Consider the following 20,982-nt stretch of genomic DNA (forward strand, 5'->3'; position numbering starts at 1 on the left):
TAGAAATAAATGGAACAGAGTTATATATATGGTATAAATTGAAAGAGAGTATAATCTAATATATCAGGAATGATTATAGAGGAAAGTGAAATTCAGAAGCAGATCTTCCATGCATAAAAACCTGGATGCAAGGAAAGGGAAAGTCTAGTGAGGCAAGACGGTGAGAATGCAAAATAGCAGAATAACAGAAAAAAGAGAAAAAACTATCATACCACAATTACTACAAGAAAAATCAGTATTTGTAACAAAAAAAATTGTTACAAAATTCTGAATTTTGAAACGAAAAGAATTTGTAACAAAAAAAGAGCCGTTACAGTATGTCCTGTTACAAAAAAAATTTGTAACAAAAAATGATATTATTACAATACAAAGTAATATTTTGTAACAAATTTTTTTAATACAAAACAAAAATTTATTACAAAAGTAGTAACAATTTTTTACCTTTAAAACATTATTTGTAACAATATAATTTTTTCTCTCATAAAATTTTGTTTCAAAATATAACTTGATTTTGTAACATTTTTTATTCCTTTAGTTACAAAACACTTGTTATTTTGTAATAATTTTTTTATTACAAATTACACACATAATTTACTAAATCATATTATTTTTTTAATTAATTAATATATTAACTAATTTACTCACCAAATCAATATTTATATAATATATAATAACATAGATAGTTCAAATATCTTTCATTTAACTAAGATTGTTTTATAAATCTTCAACATATAAACTTTAAAGTACAAACTAACAAGACACATTGAAGATCCCTAATGAGCTAGATAGGTACATAGGACAAGAAAAATAAGGAATTATAAATCTCCAAAATGTAAATTACAAATTACAAACTCCATCATGTTCATATAGCTCCTCTCTCATGGAGAAGCTTCTAATCAAAGTGTCACACACCTGAAAAGATCACCAACCAAAAAACACTAACTTAAGAAATAAGATTTGTTTTTCCTTTAAAAATGCACAGAAAAAACAAAAAACTATACTCGTATTATTCAACAATGAGTACGAACTCTAAAATTCTTACCCTGTCCTTTTCCAACTCTTTTTCAGTTGAGCAACATACTCAGCAATTCTTTTGATGGCTTTCACCTATCGACATAACAATTAAAGAGTAGATTTTAGACCTTGACAAAGTAATTTATTAAAAAAAATCTGCATAACTCACACTATTAACTTAAATAATCATAACAATTATGATCATTTATACTAACTGTTTTCATATTATGATAGAATATTTTTGCAAGAATCACTTGTCACTGTTTAACATAAAAACACTATCTGTGAATTATGAAAACAATAGGATGAAACCCCATGGCTTCTAGTAACTCATTTTGTCCAGCATTAGAATGACAACATCCTCTATATCATCACTTAATAAATCACTCCAAAGTCAATTGCATGATAAATTAATAGGTAGGAAGACCTTTCTACATATGGGTGTATATATAGAGTAATAAACATAAACTAATACAGCTCTTCTATCAATTCCATGACTAGATGGTCCTGGGCAAGAATGGGTACTTGTAATTTCTTGTGCTTCAATATCTGTTTGAGCTTAAATATTCTGCCAAACAAGTGATAGACTAGAAGATTATGTATAGTCACAAAAAGAATGTAACAATTAACTAAATAACAAATTAAAAATTCACAACAGAAAAAAGTCATATTTTTAGCCCTTGATAAACTCATACCAAAGCAGTAGTTCAAGTGGGAACAAGCACCAAATGTTAATTGCTTAGTGTACACATTAAAGTCCAAAATCAGATAAAACCCCATTATCTGAATCATTCAACGAAGTAGATTTGTCAAGTCTTCCTAAAGAACCGTAGAAACAATTTTAAGATATCTATGTTAAAATAAAGATAAGGTATTTACAAACTATGATTACACTAGTGAATAGTTAAATGAATTAGACAGCTTTTCAAAAAGCTTGTGCAGTAATGCAATATGATGCAGAAGCAGAGAGTAAAATAGAATCACAAAAGATATATATGGAGAAAGCTTTGTGCACAAAAAATGTGAAATGGGAGAACATTATGGATAATCGGTGTAGTTGTCAATATACAAGATGACTAACTCTCAAGCTAATAGGAAACTATATATAGGAGAGCTAGACACAAGAATGATAAGCAATGCTCAAAGCCAAAGAGAGAACCAAGACATAAAACAACCCACAAACATAACCTGATGTGTACTAACTAATTAACTACCCTTTACAGGATTAAAGTGATGCATCTGTGTTCATTCTTTATGTAAGAGGCAATAAACAAAGCATATAAATTAAAGGCAAACAAGAACACTTCAACAAAAAAAGAATATCGCTTAAAGAAAAAAATAAACAACATTCATGGACAGTCACAGTATAAACAAGAATAATAAATTACTATGCATTTTCTGAAACCTTATACTTTATGTTTTCTACACAGATCGCTGATCTTTAAGGAAAACTAACATAAACTTCATCGCATCCCTTTGTTGGCTTTGATTCTTTCACGCTCTGCAGAACGAAAACCATGAACATTAAAGTTAGTACTTCCAATAAACCAAAGAATGAAATGAAAGAAGAATGATGGAAGCAGAGCAAGGATTAAAGCTTACAGTTTCAAGAACGGAGGAATTAGAACCGAAACAGCAACTCCAATGGCGACTCTATCAACAAAAACAAGGCTTGAAGGCAACGGTTTTGACCCCAATCGACGATAGCGGCAGCGGCAGATCAAAATAGCGTGAGAACGGACCTCGTCCTTGGTGCATGGAATTGTGATCACACTTTTCACAACTCTGGTACAGCTAACTAGCAAGTGCACTGGGTCGTCCAAGTAATAAAACCTTACGCGAGTAAGGGTCGATCCCACGGAGATTGCTGGCTTGAAGCAAGCTATAGTCATCCTGTAAATCTTAGTCAGGCGGATTCAATTGGTTATGAGTTTTGATAATTGAAAGAGAAATAAAATGTAAATTAAAATAAAGATACTTATGTAATTCATTGGTGGGAATTTCAGATAAGCGTTTGGAGATGCTTTGTTGCTTCTGAACCTCTACTTTCCTATTGTCTTCATCCAATCATGCATGCTTCCTTCCATGGCAAGCTGTATGTTGGTGGATCACCGTTGTCAATGGCTACCATCCGTCCTCTCAGTGAAAATGGTCCAACTACAGTTTTTGTACGGCTAATCAACTGTTAGATTTCTCGTCTCGGATGAAAAATACCAGGCACAGCTACTGCACGGCTAATTATCTATCAGTTCTCACTTGTGTTGGAATATGATCTCTCTATCCTTTTGCACATTGTCACTGCGCCCAACATTCATGAGTTTGAACCTCGTCACAGTTATCCCGTCCCAGATCCTACTCAGAATACCACAGACAAGGTTTAGACTTTTCGGATCTCAAGAATGCTGCCAATTGGTTCTAGCCTATACCACGAAGATTCTAATCTCACGGATTCGAATGCTCTATTATTAGGAGAGGCAAGTCAAATCTGTGGATCAGAGACCCAAGAGACTATACTCTGGCTGTCGTCCAATGACTACGTTGAACATCATGTAGACCGCTTGTGGTTGTTAGGCACGTGAATCTTGGCTAAGCGAGTAACGAAGATAGTGGGTGATTGTCACGGGTCACCCCTTCATTTTGACTTAACTGAATTAAGTATAGAGTATATCTTGGAGAAGAAGTAAGTGTGAATTGAAAGAGAAACAATAATACTTGTATTAATTCATGAAGAACAGCAAAGCTCCGCACCTTAATCTATGAGGTGTAGAAACTCCACCGTTGGAAAATATATAAGAGAAAAAGGTCTAGGCATGGCCGAATGGCCAGCCTCCCAAATGTGAAAAATGGCATAAGATGATCAAAGATGGATTCGAATACAATAGAAAAATATGCTATTTATACTAAACTAGTTACTAGGGATTACAGAAAATAAGTAACCAAGTACAGATAGTGCAGAAATCTACTTCTGGGGTCCACTTGGTGTGTGCTTGGGCTGAGCATTGAGCTTTACATGTGCATAGGCTTTTTCTGGAATTAAACGTCAGCTTGGATGCTAGTTTGGGCGTTTAACTCCCGTTCTGGTGCTAGTTCCGGTGTTTTACACTAGAAAAGGGTCTCTGGTGGGCGTTTTAATGCCATTTTGGGCCATCAAATCTCAAGCAAGGTATAAACTATTATAAATTTCTGGAAAGCCCAGGATGTTAGCTTTCCAGCCCAATTGAGAACGCACTAATTGGACTTTTGTAGCTCCAGAAAAATGCGTTTGAGTGCAGGGAGATTAGAATCCAACAACATCTGCAGTCCTTTCTCAGCCTCTGAATCAGATTTTTGCTCAAGTCCCTCAATTTCAGCCAGAAAATACCTGAAATTACAGAAAAATACATAAACTCATAGTAAAGTCTAGAAATGTGATTTTTGCATAAAAACTAATAAAAATATAATAAAAAGTAACTAAAACATACTAAAAACTATGTAAAAACAATGCCAAAAAGCGTATAAATTATCTGTTCATCAGTCCTTCTCCTCCTCGTCACGTTTTTGCTCCTCTCTCCCGTGCGTGTCTCTCTCTCGTGTTCCACTCTCCTCTGTCCTAATCGGTATCGACGGTGGTGACGGAAGCTTCGGTGCGCGGGAGTGTCGAGGTGCGGCGAATCAGTGGCGATGGAGGTACAGCAACGACAAGGTGTCCCCTCCTTCTCGCGCGACACTCCCTCTGGTTCTCCCTCTCCTAGACGTGGATCTTCCTCCCTCTCCAGGTGACACGACGACAGCGGCGGCACCAAGCCCCGCGGCGCCGTTCCTCCCCCTCGTGTATTGGTTTTCCTTTGCACTCTCCTTTTTCCTTTGTTCTCTCAGATGCGTGAGTGTTTTGTAAAATTAGGTTAAAATTAGGTTTTATTTAGGTATTTAGATTTAGGATAAAAAATATATAATAGTAATATAATAATGCTACAAAATATTTGAGATAAAATAATAATTTTACAAAATATTTGAAATAGAATAATAATTTAGAATTTAAATATAATATTATAAAAATTATTTTTGGAATACGTAAAATTTTATTTATTAACATATCATTAAGTTTAAATCATTATTTTTAATTTAAATTATAAAATAAACATACTAATTACAATTTATAAAATACAATTTAAATCTAAAGATATCAATTATATATGATATAATTTTTTATTATTTTTTTATTACCAAAATTTTAATTTCAATTTGTATAACTAATTATAATAAAAATTGTACATAAATATTAATTGACTTAAATTTAAAGTATCTATAAAAATTAATTTAATCATTCTTAATAAATTAATTTTTAAGAGCTCAAAGTAAGAAAAAGGTAAGAATAATATAAAAATTTTAACAAAATTAGTTTAAAGTAATTATTTTAATTTAAAATTAAAAATAATTTAATAAATATTTTTTTAATTTATAAAATTAACTACAAATTTTCAATTATTCAAATCAAAATTTCTATTTTTTATTATTTTTTAAATTTAAATTTTAAATATATAAAATGTTGAATTATAAAAATTATATAAGAGTTGTAATTTATTTAAATTTTCTTATTCTCTTTTTCTCTTTGTATTTTTTGCTCTTTGTTTATCCGTCTTTATTCTTTTATTATGTGTGTTATTGTGAAATTATAATATTAGGACTAAGTTTTAGAAGAAGGGAATAGTTTAAAAATTTTAGTAAAAAATAAAAAAATACTCACAGTTTTATCTTATTTTTTAATCATTTAAATTTTAAATTTCAAATTATACACAATGTTTTATTATTAGAAAAATTACTCATGAAGTCTTATCAATGTAAAACATGTTGAATTTTATCACATGATACTTTTTTATTACAAAATATATTAAATTTTTGCAATAAAATAATTTTTTATTAAAAAATATATTAAACTTTTATGACAAAACAACTTTTCGTTATAAAAATATTTTGAGCATTTATAATAAAACATCTTTTCGTTACAAAAATAATATATTTTGTAACAAAAAAATAATTTTTGTTACAAAAATAAAAAAGTTTTGTTTACAATTTATCTTGTTATTACAAAAAATTTTTATTTTGTAACAATAGTTAATTCTTGTTACATAAAAATAATAATTTACAACCGTTTAAAGTTTAATACAAATTTTTTGTTATAAAATTTTCATTTTTTTTGGTAGTAAATGGTGCCATCCATACCTCTTTAGCCTCCTATTAGTAGTGCGCATTTTCATGCGTCTACCCTGTTCCACGTGCCTGTTTTCTCCAACGAACTCTATTATGAGATATTAGCTCCTTCAATTGGTGACTTATCGCATTATTACTTTCATCATTAGTCTTTTTTCTAATTTTTTTTTCTTACAGATAATAATAATTTTCTAATAAAAAAAAGTAGTATAATTATATATTATTCAGAAATTGATGTTTATGGCACCAAAAGAGGGGAAGAAAGAATAAAATAAAAGGAGCTTTCATACATACCAACCGCAATATAATCATGACATTTTCATTAACTCATGGAAAATAATTGAAATAATTAAAGAAGAAATGGAGACTCTTCATCAATAATATAGGTAAACGTTGTCATGGTGGGCACGTGGCATATTTTCATCTTCATATTATTTCTTCTACGTACGTACATTTAAGTAACATGCTACTTACTAGACAGGATAATATCTCCACGCGATTGGTATCCGGAGTTGTGGGAATGGTAATAAGATAGAGTAGTATATCTTATTCCACGTTTCTATTTCCTTTCATATGTATGACCAAAATATAATAATAACATAATGAAAAGAAATTGAGGGATTGTCCTTTAAACTCAACTCCTCGATCACTCGCTACAACATTTTCAGGTTGAAGCAACTTTTAAAAAGTGTTGCCTAAAAGTTGATAAAAAGTTGTTTTTGATCTATAACAATACTTTTGGACCTAAGATAATATTTTTGGGTGGCGTTGCATATGCAGCTGTTGCCTTAGATCAAGGCAACACTTTTTTATTTCAAAGGGCGTTGCTTTTGAGAGCAACACTTGCAACACTTGGTAAGTATTGCCTTTGGTTAAAAAACAACACTTCAAAAGTGTGTTTGAGACTACACTTTTTCAGTGTTGTCTTTTCTCTTATATTTTGACCACTACTACAAAATGTTGCCTATTTGCAATAAAATGCAACTCTTTTACGTGTTGTTTATAAGTTTGAATTCGCAATACTTTGAAGTGTTGCCTATTAGTTATGAATATGCAACCTTTTAAAGCATTGCCTTTTCTTTTAGATATGCAACCTATATAAGTGTTGCCTTTTCTTTTGGATATACAACCATACAAGTGTTGTCTAATATTCAAAATATGCAACTAATAGAAGGGTTGCCTTTTTGGTAAAAATAAAAGTTATTTTTGTAATAAAAATACACAAAAATAAAATTTACAATAAATTTTTTTGTTCATACATGTGTAATTATTTTATTTAATAAATAAATTTGTGCACAATAAAAAAAAATTATAAAAGAGACAAAATAACTAATAATAAAATTCTAATTAAAATAGATATTAAAAAGTTTAATTAGTATTTTAAATACACGTTTATCAATAATTTTCAACAAAATAATAAAATTCTTATCTAACAATAATTGTCATAACAAAATAGTAATTAATATTTATCCAAAAAATATCAATTTACTTGCATATTTTATATCCATGCTTGACTTGTTCCATATGCTAAATCTGCAAATAATACATAACAAAAAAGTATATTGTTATTCATGTACCCGATATAGATGAGTATATAGTACTAGTGAGAGAGTTATACCCTATCGTTGATGCATTGATGTTATCCCTTTGAAGTGTGAAGCATACTTGAGCTGTTGATTGGTGCGACATAGAGGAACTTCAAAGCCCCCTGTCCCTAACAATCAAGTTCTCAATCTTCTGTGGTCATATGCAAAAGGTCAAAAGCTAGTTCACAATTGCTGGTCTGCCAAATACAAGCCCCCACCCACCCCTGTTTCAACTTTTTCTTAGTAGCTAGCTCCTATTTCTGCAAGTTTTTCACTAGACTACACATATTTCAAACTCTTGGCACTCTGTCAAACGGATTCTTCCACTATTTTGGCTATCTCCTGATAAAGCAATCTCTTCCCTGCTTTGTTATGATTTATTTATTAGCATGCTTAACCTAAGAATTATTATATCCACAGACTACAAAATGAATATTAATAGTAGGTATGAGCAGAAAAAGGGATAAAAAGACAATTTTGGTGGTGGGCGGGGGGAGGGGGGTGTGATAGGGCTCTCTGTATCATATAAGCCTTGTCCATGCTACTATTCAAGTCTAACAACTATGCTACACAGATCAAAGACTGATTGGATAATCAATACCAACCTGAAGGCATGATCCCATATGTTGTCAACAATGTCTCAGTTTGCAATAATTCCATCCTTTAATGGAGACAGGACCTGACAGCATGGAAGAAATAGATAAATAACCTAAACCCATTCATTACAGTAAAATCTGTAAATTAGTAATCCAAGCTTCATCTGTCCAAAGCTTTCAAGATAATAACAAGGGCTCAATAATTGACAGACTTGCCAATTTGCCAGCCTACTACGTACCTCTCTTAATTTGTGAGGCATAAATGTACATGATCTTGAATAAAAAATTGTTAGTCATAGTCAGAATCAACAAGTTAGACTTTTCTACTTCACTATGTTGGGCTTTATAAAGTAGAGCCAAGAGGCTTGGGAGGAGGGGGGTTTCTAAATAATACTTTCTATTGAGAAGGAAACAGATCATGCCACAAGCGGTCCGGTGTAAATTGCATTGTATGGCTTAACTTCACCAACACTACTTGTCTAAAAAAAACTAACACATAAATTTTGGCTTACAAGGAGTAAATTTAATTGAGTTGTTGATCAAATTTGCAAAACTTTGGACTACTCTAGCAAAGTCACTGCGAACTAGCTTTGGCATATCATCTGCAAGGGCAACCAATTAACAAGATGCATCAGAATCATTGTTGAAGAGATTTCTAGTCACCAAAATAAGATTTTAGATTCATACTAAAATATAATTCATATTATATACTAACCAGATAGGTCTAAGATAGTCTCTAGATTGTGATTCATGCATTGCACAGAAAACATATCCACTAGTCTTTCAAGTTCCCTTCCCAAGTTGAATTCAGCATCTTCTAGAACTAGCTTTCCTGATTCCACTTATATTCTATGAATCTTTAGAAAGTTTTTCCAAACAAGTAAGTGCATATTTTTTTCAAGGAACTTATAATTGAATGTTCTTGAGCAAAATAATTAAATATGTCACCTTGCTAAGATCCAAGATGTTTATTAAGAAGCCGTAGCAGCGCCGTCGAGCATTTTCTTATCTGAGTAACCGTTGCACACTGTTCGTTGGTTAGACAGTCGTCGGACATAAGAATGTTGAGTAGCCCAATTATTGCAGCCATAGGTGTCCTCAATTCATGGCTGCAATGCACCAAAAAGAAGGATCCTAATTACATGTTTGATAAAACAAAAGTAGATACCAAAATCTAGACACAAGTTTAGCATAATCAATCAGATTGAAACTGAGAAAATCAACCTCATGTTTGCAAGAAATTGGCTCTTATAATTGCTTGATACCTCTGCCTTTCTTCTAGCATCAATTTTCATTCTTTTATAAGGTTTGTAAATGTATATGGCAATGCCGTCTCTTACATGAAAATCAGACCAGACAAGTAAGTGCTTTTGTTTGCAGCGGAGATGGACAGAGTCGGTCATGGGCTTTAGAGTTCGATTGCTGCTATGGTCCAACACAAAAGTTCAATAACCATAACAATGTGCACAATCTTTCATATTTTGACACAATGTGAAAAGAATACATAAATAAATGAAATAAGAATACATTTTGATTCAACTAAAAAAAAAAAGCTTTTCATCAACTTAGTAAAATATGCCATACATGAATGTGCATTGTGAAGAACAGAGGAAAATCGATTCTCCCATAAAAATTAATTCATATGAATTAGTTATATATAATTAGTGCACTATCAACATTTCCAAACTTTTTATTGATAAATAAACTGTACATAACTCAAACCACTAATTTTTTAGAGGAGTAAGACAAAGTTCTTAAAAATAAACAGAATAGAGCAAGTGCAGCACCTTGTAATCTTTTTTTTCATCATTCATCTTTTTTTGAAGCTCACCATTAGTAACACTTCATTGATAATCTTCAGAGGAAAATACAGAGACATAAGATGCCTGTGTTCAAAGATTGGCAACTAAGTACTCCCAAACACAAAACAGAACAACAAAATACAAACCTAAGAAACAACAATTAAACTAAAATCACATAAATTGCTAAATTGTGATTACTCGAAAAAGAAACAACAATTTAAATCAAACCTAAGAGGTATTTGAAGGTGAGCGACAAATCGGTAAAGTCTTTGTCCTTCGACATGATCGAACTCGAAACTGCAAAAACAATGAAAAGAAGAAAAGGATTATGTGAGCTTCTTCAATCGATTAAACTGAAAGAGATGTGCGTGGAGAGAGAGAGAGAGAGAGAGAGAGAGAGAGAGAGATGTATACTAGAACTATTGTAATTAATTCAACAATTCAACTAAATTAATCAAGTAGTATGTAAAATCAATCTACAAGCCTTCAATGACGACGATGGAGGAAGAGATGCCTGAGGACCGAGGCTGAGGCGAGAGGCTTGAGTGAAAGAGGTGAATGGTGGAGAGTTATCGATTTGCCTGAGAGGATAGAGCATGGCACCACGGTGGAGCAGAGAAAAGGTTTCAGAACGTGGAGCAGAGCAAAGGTTTTAGAACGGCGCGAGCAGAAAAACGCGACGGAGCAGAGTAGAACAAGGCGCGAGCTCGAGTAATGAGAAACACGACGACGGCGAGCAGAGAAGAGGGATTATAGCAGTGGCGGATCTGGCAGCGCAAGGTAGAAACAACAACAACAGCGCAAGGCAGAGACGGTGCTGTAGGTGAAGAAAGTGGCGGTGGCAACTTCTCTCTCCGTCGTCTTCTTCTCCTTCTTTCTCTTCTTCCTCTTTGATGGCAGTTCTCCTTTTCTTTTCTTCTCTTCATCACTCTCTGTCTCTCTCCCCTCACCGTGCATTTTTTCCTCCTCTCTTTTCTTTTTTTCCGTGCAATAGAGAACCCTAATCCTCTTTTTGTGGTCTTTTCTGATTTTCTAATCTTAATTAACTCTGTTTTATTATTTTTTTGTTATTAAGTTGAATTTGTTTTATTTTTAAATTGATAGAAAATGATAATTAAAGTTAAAATATGTATTAAAGATAAAATTTATTTTTTAAAAGAGGCATTAAAAATTTTAGGTAACACTTAAAAAATAAAGTTTAAAATAAATTTAAAGATAACTCTTATAAAAAGTAAGATATTAGCTTTATAATAGTTGCTTTTGTATATTTGATGGAGCAACACTTAATAAATGTCTTTTAATTTATTAAAGGCATCACTTATAGTGTGTTGATTAAAAATATGTTGTTATAGTTCTATTTTTTTGTCACTAGTATAAAGTGTTGTATATATATTTTAGACAATATTTTTAAAGTGTTGTTTTCAATATATGTTACAATAGACAAAAAATGTTGTAATGACTCAACATAATAAATCACTAAAATAGTACTGTATGAGGTTTAATTTTCAATGTCATCAATCTACCGACCCAAAGAAAAAAAAAAAAAAAAACCCTCCTTACTCAAACTAGTAAGTAATAAATTAGTAGCAACAAAAGTATTGTGCTGGGAAATTTAGATAGTATAGATATTATTCTTGACACAATCAAGTTATGCGGAGGTATAGTTCCGCTTCCGCACACTGGGATTTCCTCAGCTTCGGCTTCCCGATGCTAGGAGTACATGAAGAAAGTATTTCGAAATTCAACTTAGTAAATTTTTTGTTATTTCTCACTTAGGAATAAACATACATGCATGTGTACCTATTTTATAATTAAATGTGTTCGGTATTTATTTTGTAATTGATGTATAATTCGAATATATGAACGAAATAAATGGATACATGTGACTGAGTTATAATTATTATGCCGTTATTTTGGCTCTATTATTCGATAGTTCAATTTATAACGGATAGATCATATATCGTTTTTATTTTTTTACATGTCGTAAAATTAAAAGAGATTTCTTGATGTCGTTACTTAGCTTCTTGGCTTTTTTTTTTTTAATTTCAAATGTAGAGGTATTCTTATTTTATAGAAGACCGAACAAAATTTGATTTATAATTTAATCAAATGATTTTATATTCTTTTAAAGAAATTCTAAACATACTCTAAATGAATAGATAAATTTAAAAAGACCATTTAATTAGTCATTATCCACACAGGGGTGGAACTACATTGAGAGGAAGGGGGTGATGCGTGACAGCCCCCTAATTTTAATTTTTTACATGTAAATTATATATAAATTTTAGTTTAGTCTCCTTTAAAATTTTATTTTAGTCTTATTTAATTGTATAAATATTTTTGGTCCCCTTTAATGTTTCATCTAGCTCTGTCTCTGTATCCACACAAATTGGATACTTGGATTGTCAATCCAGCCACATTTTAAATTTTTTCTTTTTAAATACACACAAATATATATTGTTCTAAATAAAAATATACTTGAGATTATAATTAAATAAGAATACTACATTATTAATTAACGTGTATGTTACATTACTAATTAATGGATATGTAAAGCTACTAGTACAGTTAATAGACATGTTAATTATTAAAACTAATAAAGTCATAAAATTACAAAATTATCAAATTATAACATTAAATATGTACATTAAAAGCAGTAAATGTCTAAGCTGTTACCTCATAAGGTATAAATAAGGAAAAAAGAGAAACAGCAAATAGTTTTTTCTCAATATACTACCACTTAAAATACTATCGACTTAAGCATCCACTACAAGGATTTTGTTTATTTGTGGCAGTTTTTTCTCTTATTTGTGGAGGTTTATAACCCCCACCAAATGGTTTGTGGAGGTTTCTAAAACCCCCAAAATTTAAGGTGCCACGAGGTCTTTTGTGGGGGTTTTTAAAAACCTCCACAATCTATTCAGTGGGGGGGGTTTTGTATATGTTTAGTGGGGGTTTTATATTGGATTTTTGTGACAGTTCTTGGTCAATGTTTGTGGCGGTTCAAAACCCCCACAAAAAGATTTTTCCATTTTAAAAATAACAATTATTTTGTGGAGGTTTCAAACCTTCACAAACCTATCAATATAATTTTTAAAAATTAATCTACATTATTATTACACTACTGATTATTTATTATTAAAAAGAAATATTTAAGCAAAATATTAAAAATATGGAAGAAAATTAAAATAAAAGAAATACTTTAAAACAAAATATAGTACACTACCATCATTTTCCAATAACATTAATTACAACTACAAAATATTAAAAATAACATGATAAAAATACAAAATATGTCCAAACTCCTGAACAATTAACATAACTAGATAAATGTATTTGCAAACAATGCAAATAGATCTTGATTTCTAGCCATACCATTATCATCCAAAAAGAATAACAAACTAACAATACAGTTAACAAGTCCTAATGCTTACACTAGCTATTGCAGTAGCAGTTAAAGCTAAAATAGGAGTATTTAGAAATTTCTATTACAATGAGGATCCTTTCTTTTAATCCCTATAGCCTTTACTCCAAACAATAATACCTGTTCATGTTCAATGCATAGTACATCAAAATAAACCAAAAAAGAAAATGTCAATTTTCATCACATACCTTTTATCAAGTAGAGTTAAACCTTCTCCAAATAAAGAATCACCCATCCTCTGAAGCTCCTCCACCTTCATGCAGTAAAAATAATAGATGTTTACAATAGCTTCCATATTGTGCAATATCCAATCAAGGGATGCACTAACAATATACATATCTATGCCCCAATTGAAATGTCTAATTACCAATTTTATACCTAAGCGGTGATACATCTTTATTTTTGACATTCAGTTTAAGTTACTTTTTTTCTCAAATTAGGTCCAGTAGTGTACTTGTCTAAGATTTCTCATAGTGTTCTAAAGTCTATAAAGAAAATCACTTTACATAAGAGAAATTATATCTATACCATCGCAACATACAAGTAGATTCTTGTCACCAATTGTTATTCTTGTCACTAATGAATAATTTGAAATCATATGGAACCGAGTATCTGAACAAGCATGCAAAAATTGTTTAAGAACCAGGGTTCTGTACCTTGCCTGTATGAAGAGCAACTCTCCGGACAGATGACTGAAACAACAAATAATTAAAACAATTAATAATTTTGTCTTATCACAAAGCTTGAGTAAAAGAAAAACTAGGAAAGGGAAAGAAGTAACATATCCTGCCATATAGACCAGTAGATTCAAATAAGGTGTCATTTCCAGCATAAAGAATGCCCTGAAAGCAGGAAAGCCATTTTTACCCGCAATTAGATCTTAATTAATAACCAAATTAACATATTGACATCCGTAAATTATATGATGCATGCTAAACAAAATTTTCTCATTTAGGAAAGGAGTGGGACCGGGTTTCCCCCAATACCATTTAGGAATGACTAGTAATGCTTATAGTGATTAGTTTATTCAATTCACTTAACCCCGTCAGCAACCATTTTTATTAATTGTAGGAAGGGGTAAAGAAGATCAAATGAGCACCATTGATGCGAACAACCAGCCTATGTGGAAGAGTCAGATCATCCCAGGCATAATTTGCATTTGATCCTGGTCCAAGAACCTCTGGCTCTAATAAACCCTGGAAATTTATCTAGTGATATGAGGGAAGCAAGTAGAAAATCAGTGAAAAATCAACTAAAAGTGAAAAATTAATAGAAATATAGAATTATTCCTCAACCTTTTGGTAGTAAGTTATTGATAGATTATGCAGAGAATTCTCAATTCGATAAGGCAGACTTATATTGGGGGGCTTATAGAAACTCAAATAAGAGTAGAACTTTCTTCAACAACATGAATAGCTGCAGATTCTGTCATTTTGCTATCTAATATTCCATCTTCCTTTGTTTGTTTTCTGAATTTCAGGAAAAAATGTCCTAGTGAGGCTATACACGCTGGACCTGACCATCCCAATCCAGGCTCATTGATTTGAAGCCGAATATAATAACAAAGAATTGTCACTAGGGGATCGGTGCTTTCTGATAAAATGCTCAAATACACTGAAGTCTCTTGTCTTGCTGAATCCTTCTTTCAACTGTAGTGGCATTCGCTGTTTGCTTCTAACGGAGATTACACCCGCCATCTCATCCTTCACAGTAGCTAAATTGTTATAACATATTACTGAAGAAAAAGATGATCTCTTTATCAGGAAAGAATTGAGAGCATACCTGAAAATAGGGGTCATGATCTGAATACGAGATGGTGACAGGTGTTATCACAAGGGTAAGGACAATCAATCACCTTCACACCTGCGCGGTCGAAATACCAATCTCCAACAGCCACCGCAATTACCTGCATCCATGCATGCTAATTAATTAATTAATTAATTAATGATAAGCTCAATGTATTACTATTACATTCGGTTATCACCTTGTTCTTGATGTTTGGAGAATTTTCAGTGAACCAAGTGTCCTGCCTCTCAGATTAACAGTAAGAGAAACATGACTTGATGGACAAAATATCTATCTTTCTGGTACCATCCATCTGATCTCATATGATATTTATCAACATGAACCAATGTAGTAATAAAAACATGCCATGATCAAAATAAGAGTAATGACAGTTTTAATTTTCTACATTGAAAATGCATGTACCACAAGAATCCACATCATGTATAAAGATGTAAAAAATATTAAATAAACTTATTTCCTTAAATTTACTTTAACTTATATATTTATTTTAAAAAATTAATAACTTGTTCATGGCCTAGTATTTTCTTATATTTAGATAATCTACTAAATTAACTATCTTTAATACACTCGTAACTCGTTATATCTTAAATTCAACAAATTTTATCTTTTTTTCAATAAAATGGTCAGCAAGATTTTACTCAAATAAAATTAGAAATAGCGTGTCCATGCCATCACTATTGGTTTAAGGTTTTCAGTTTTCACCTTTGATGTATGGTGATATAAATATCTTTCACATGAAAAACAAGGTTTGGTACTTGTTGGTAGGAAGAAGGAAAAAGGTAAAAAGAGTAGAAAGATAACTAGAACTACCTTGCCCTGCTCTTTGTTTGCCATCACTTCCTTCTTAATTTCTTCTCTTGCACTCACTTCTTTCTTTTTTTTTTATTCAACTTCTTCAGTCTAATCATATATGTATAATTGTTTTCTTTTAATATTCACTTAAAATGTATAAGAATATCATTTTTGAAACAAAATTTGAGGGTTTAATATCACTAGTATAACTTTTAGTAAGAGTAAAAATTTACTTTTGTAGGTTTTATTTTTAAGGAGTTATTAATAAGTAATAAGATGAACATATCTATATTTATATACCAAAAGCAAATTAAAGTTGAGTTTAACCCAAATAAATAAATAAAAAGAATATATGGCATCATAATGCTTTGGAATATTAGCATTACCCTACTATTGCATAAACATATTGCCCATTCTGCTTTTGTGTGCCTCTCTATTTGATCCTTGGCTTCTTTCCTCTTCATTTGGATGGTCATTTGAGCTTCATTCAATTTCTTTTGTAGGATCTCAATTTTTTTTGTAGCACTCTGAGTGGGTAGCAACGTTATTAGGCATAATCTTCTTCTATCATAAACCAAATCAATCTTCTTTTCAACCTTTCAATATAACAACTATAGATAAAGCACATGTAAGAGTTCTTCGAAGGAGAAGAAAAAACAAGTAGAATAGACAAGTATATTCATAATAATGAATTGATAAATAATATAGTATGATAAAAATTACCAACAATTTACCAAGCTCAAGAGCAGCATCACCAAAAGCATCCCAGTTATTCAGATAAAACCTTGTTATTCTCTTATTTTTCTTTTTCCTTTGCACATTCATAAATTAAGAATGTTATCATATTACATACTAGAACAAACAGAAAATGGATTCAAAATAACACCACATGCATTAAAAATGGTAAGAGAGATTGCGTTTCAAATTCTAATACCTTAACTACATTAGAAACTGAAATTAAAATTTCAAAAAGAATAGTTTCATAATACAATAATATGGAAGCGTGTGTGTTACCTCTGTTCTTCCTCTTACTATCTGGATATTTGATGAACCGATGATTCCAACAACATGCTCCAAAAATACGCATCTCTTGTTCATGGACTCTATCAGCGTAACTTCCCATTCTACTCCATTTCAATTGCAAAAACAGAGAGAAAATCGCAACTCGTAAAAAAGGAACTGAATCTAATTACACAAGAAAAAAAACAGCGAAAAATTCACCTGGACAAGCTATGGCCAAAACAACTCTGGGAAGACCAGCACCTGTTCCAATGTCTACGAGGCTAAGCTTCTCATGTGACGGAGTGTCGCCGTAGCGCGTGCGGTAGCAATCCCTAAGAGGAAGGAGGATCGCGAGCGAGTCCTCGACGTGCCTCTCCATGACTTCGTCGGCGTCTTTGACTGCGGTGAGATTCATGCGCTGCAATTGAAAACGTGAAAATTAAATGTTAATGTAGTTGAAGAGTTGAAAGAATTGGAAAGTATGCATTGATGAAGTTATTGCATGTAGATGAAGAAGACAACACTTTGATGTAGAAGCTTGATTGCGACAACGATGAGGACATGAATGGCAGCAACGGCGAGAATGGCAGCAGCGACGAGCTTACTTCCCCTCTGATCTCAGACGCTACGGCGAGCTTGACGGTGACAATGGCGGCGAGTAGATCTAGGGTTTCGTTGGATCTCACTCTTCTTCCTCTCTTAATTTTTTGGACAAGTTTTGTTTGGAGTGAAATTTGTTTGGACTTAATCAAAGTAGGTTAGGAATTGATTATTTGTTTGAGCAATTGGGCTTTAAAATGTAAATTAGAAATAATCAATGGAGGTTTCATATTTTGCCACAAATAAAATATGTTATGGAGGTTTTTTAAAACTTCCACAAAATAATTGCCATAAATAAGCAGAAATTTTGTAGTGATCAGAGTGTTTTTGCAAGTTGCTTTCCTGACTTGCTTCCAACGCTATCAGAGTAGAATCTCCGAATCTCAATAATTAGTTTGTCATCTCACCAAAGGCACAGACATTTGGCGCCGTTTGTGGGGATCCTACACTATTAGATCCATGACTGATCACAAAATACAATTAATAATCAACCCAAACACTCTTTTTAAGGAACAACAAAATCAAGATGATGGGCATGAAATTGATATCACCCCACTTACCAATCAAGAACTCCAAGTTCCTCCAGGATTCAAAAATCATGAGATTTAAAACATTGGAGTTCATCATTTCGCTAGTTTGCTGGAAGGTGATTTCAGGAGATACTTGACTTCAAGGATGTGAAGTTTATGAAAAAAATTCATGAGATTGTCTTGGAATATATGCGAGATGAAGAAATCTCAAAGATGGTTTCGACTAAAAGAAAAAATTCAGTCTCATCATCTAATGAGGCTGGAAGTTCGGGAAAATTCTTAACCCCAAGGTTGTCAACACCACCAGTTGGAAAGACAATAAATGTGATCCTAAAGGATTCAACATCTTACAATGTTGTCTGAAAAAGAAGATAATAAATGACCTGTGAGCATTTATACTAGCAAAGTTCGGTGATGAAGTCCTGACATCTGAAGGTCGTGTAGCCACTATTTAAGAAGATCGAGTAGCAGCTGTTTATACTAAGAAAGTTATTTGATGAAGTCCTGACCTCTGAAGATCGTGTAGTCATTATCCGAAAAGATCGAGTAGCTACTGTTTAATTATACCAATAAAGTTATGTAATGAAGTCTTGACTTCTAAAGGTCGTGTAGTCACTATTCAAAAAGATCAGGGTAGCTGTTATTTATACCAATAAAGTTATGTGATGAAGTCCTGACTTATGAAGATTGTGTAATCACTATTCGAGAAGATCGATTAGGTGCTATTTATACCAGCAAAGTTCTGTGATGACGTCCTGACATTTAAAGGTCGTACAGCCACTATTTGAGAAGATCGAGTAGTAGTTGTTTATACCAACAAAATTATGTGATGAAGTCCTGACCTCTGAAGGTCGTGTAGTCACTATTCGAGAAAATCAAGTAACTGTTGTTTCAACCAACAAATTTATGTCATGAAGTACTGACCTCTAAAGGTCGTGTAGTTGCTATTTGAGAAGATCGAGTAGCTGCTTTAAAGTTCAATAAAGCAAGTTTTACCTTAAGCGGGATAAAGTTAAATATTCCAATAGAGTATTTTTAATAGACTTATACTCCCGAGTTTAAGAGAAGACGAGACCAAAACCCAATAAAAATTTGGAGAACCTAGTCCGATATTACTACTCAGGAGTTCCGATCGTGGTATGGATTTTAACCTTATTAATGAAATAAGGTCAACAACTAGTTGAACAAGCATTAAAGCAAAGGATTGTAAAGAGATATAACACCAAAGTAAGACCCAAAAGCTTTCAACTAGGAGACTTAGTATTGAGACAGGCTGACGTCGATTCCTTGAGAACTCAAGGAAAGCTGGTCTCCAATTGGAAAGGACCCTTTAGGGTAAAAAAAAAAAACCTCGGAAAAGGAGCATACAAATTAAAGAATCTTGACGGTACCGAAGTCCAAAAAATGTGAAATGTCGTTCATCGATAAAAGAATAAGATATACTCTTTTTCTATTAATTTAGATTTTTAACGAGGCCCATGACATTTTTTCACTATGTTTTCAATTATAATTATCATTAATTTGTATTTAAATTTAGAATTTGATTTCATACGCATTATATTGAATGCTTTAATGTCATTATTTTGACTGTTATTGTATGATTCACAACGTGTTGATATAAGAAAAATGGTATAATAAATTAAAGCTCAATTATAATGAAGAAAATAAAGTTTATTAGACTTAGCCTAAATAAAAAAAATCAAAGACACTTAAGTTTATAAAATAAATTTTCCTCATACAGAACTAAAAAGTTCAAGACATTAAACAAAAAAAAAATGTTTAAATACAAAATACTAAAAATAGAAAATGTTTTAATCCTAAAGCATTAAGTTCAAAATACAAAAAAGTAAAAATAATTGAGTTGAATGAACTTAAAAAATTTTTACAAAAAAAAAAACTAAATCATTTCAATGATTTCTCTATTCTTAAAAGCACCAATTCTCAAAAGATGGTGTTTTCTTCTTGTAAGGATGCGAGAGAAGTATTGAGGCTTTGAATCTGAGTTATATGGTTCTTAAGCCCCTTCTCTCTATTCACATACTCATATCGGATATTTGAGATCTCTTTCTCAATATTTGTGACATAAGTAGATGAGCAAAAGAACATCCTCTAAACTCGGGACAGAGTATCTGCAAGAGACATTTAAGCCAATTCCGATTGAGTTTCTTTGGTCATTAAGCATTTATTGATGAACATAATAGATTTAAACTTCCTCGAGAGAATACAACCAAAAGATGTTGGAATCTTGAGACATCCCCACCAGTTGAGATTGAAACGTTGGAAGACAAAGCCTACCTCCTCCTCATACAAAGACCACTTTGAGAATAAACTTGGCTTGTCTAACGAACTCAGCTACTCTTGACTATATCAGAAAGTCAAGAGATCTGAGTTGGTACACTACTTTGGACAAGAATAGAACTCATTAAATGCCTGTTAAGTAAGATCATTAAGTTAAGAGCTCGCTAAATTGGTAACTGTTCTGAAAAAGAATAAAACCAACTAAATGTTTGTTAAATAAGGTCATTAAAGTTAAGAGCTCGTTAAATTAAAAACTATTTTGGATAAAAATAAAATCTATTAAATGCTCATTAAACGAAGTCATAAAGTCATTATATCGTTAACATGATGTCGATGATACGGTAA

The 20,982-nt window shown here is 31.9% G+C and overlaps 1 protein-coding gene and 1 long non-coding RNA gene across 14 annotated transcripts; both read right to left on the bottom strand.

Annotated features, from left to right (window-relative positions):
• Positions 1-7,527: 7,527 nt before the first annotated feature.
• Positions 7,528-11,150, bottom strand: LOC112790615 (uncharacterized). 6 transcript variants are annotated; one of them, XR_011878682.1, is made up of 9 exons: positions 10,414-11,150; positions 10,171-10,269; positions 9,608-9,805; positions 9,332-9,492; positions 9,099-9,240; positions 8,896-8,985; positions 8,393-8,466; positions 7,820-7,938; positions 7,528-7,734 (listed from the first exon to the last, which is right to left on the bottom strand). It is a non-coding gene; the product is annotated as an uncharacterized lncRNA (long non-coding RNA). The 6 variants fall into 6 exon arrangements; XR_011878671.1 differs by having other exon boundaries at positions 7,820-8,149; XR_011878674.1 differs by having other exon boundaries at positions 7,820-8,149; positions 8,393-8,985; positions 10,171-10,238.
• Positions 11,151-13,520: 2,370 nt separating this feature from the next.
• Positions 13,521-17,992, bottom strand: LOC112790616 (uncharacterized). 8 transcript variants are annotated; one of them, XM_072233003.1, is made up of 12 exons: positions 17,734-17,992; positions 17,429-17,627; positions 17,222-17,331; positions 16,594-16,734; positions 15,594-15,707; positions 15,392-15,515; positions 14,905-15,312; positions 14,709-14,817; positions 14,400-14,451; positions 14,266-14,301; positions 13,798-13,862; positions 13,521-13,729 (listed from the first exon to the last, which is right to left on the bottom strand). In XM_072233003.1, the coding sequence occupies exons 1-5, from the start codon at positions 17,770-17,772 to the stop codon at positions 15,648-15,650; spliced, it is 549 nt and encodes a 182-aa protein (XP_072089104.1). In that variant the 5' UTR covers positions 17,773-17,992; the 3' UTR covers positions 13,521-13,729; positions 13,798-13,862; positions 14,266-14,301; positions 14,400-14,451; positions 14,709-14,817; positions 14,905-15,312; positions 15,392-15,515; positions 15,594-15,647. The 8 variants fall into 8 exon arrangements, with proteins under 8 accessions (XP_072089104.1, XP_072089100.1, XP_072089103.1 ...); XM_072232999.1 differs by having other exon boundaries at positions 16,594-16,803; XM_072233002.1 differs by having other exon boundaries at positions 13,521-13,862.
• Positions 17,993-20,982: the final 2,990 nt, after the last annotated feature.

The sequence above is a fragment of the Arachis hypogaea genome, chromosome 3, assembly GCF_003086295.3.
Source record: "Arachis hypogaea cultivar Tifrunner chromosome 3, arahy.Tifrunner.gnm2.J5K5, whole genome shotgun sequence".
Lineage (NCBI taxonomy): Eukaryota > Viridiplantae > Streptophyta > Magnoliopsida > Fabales > Fabaceae > Arachis > Arachis hypogaea.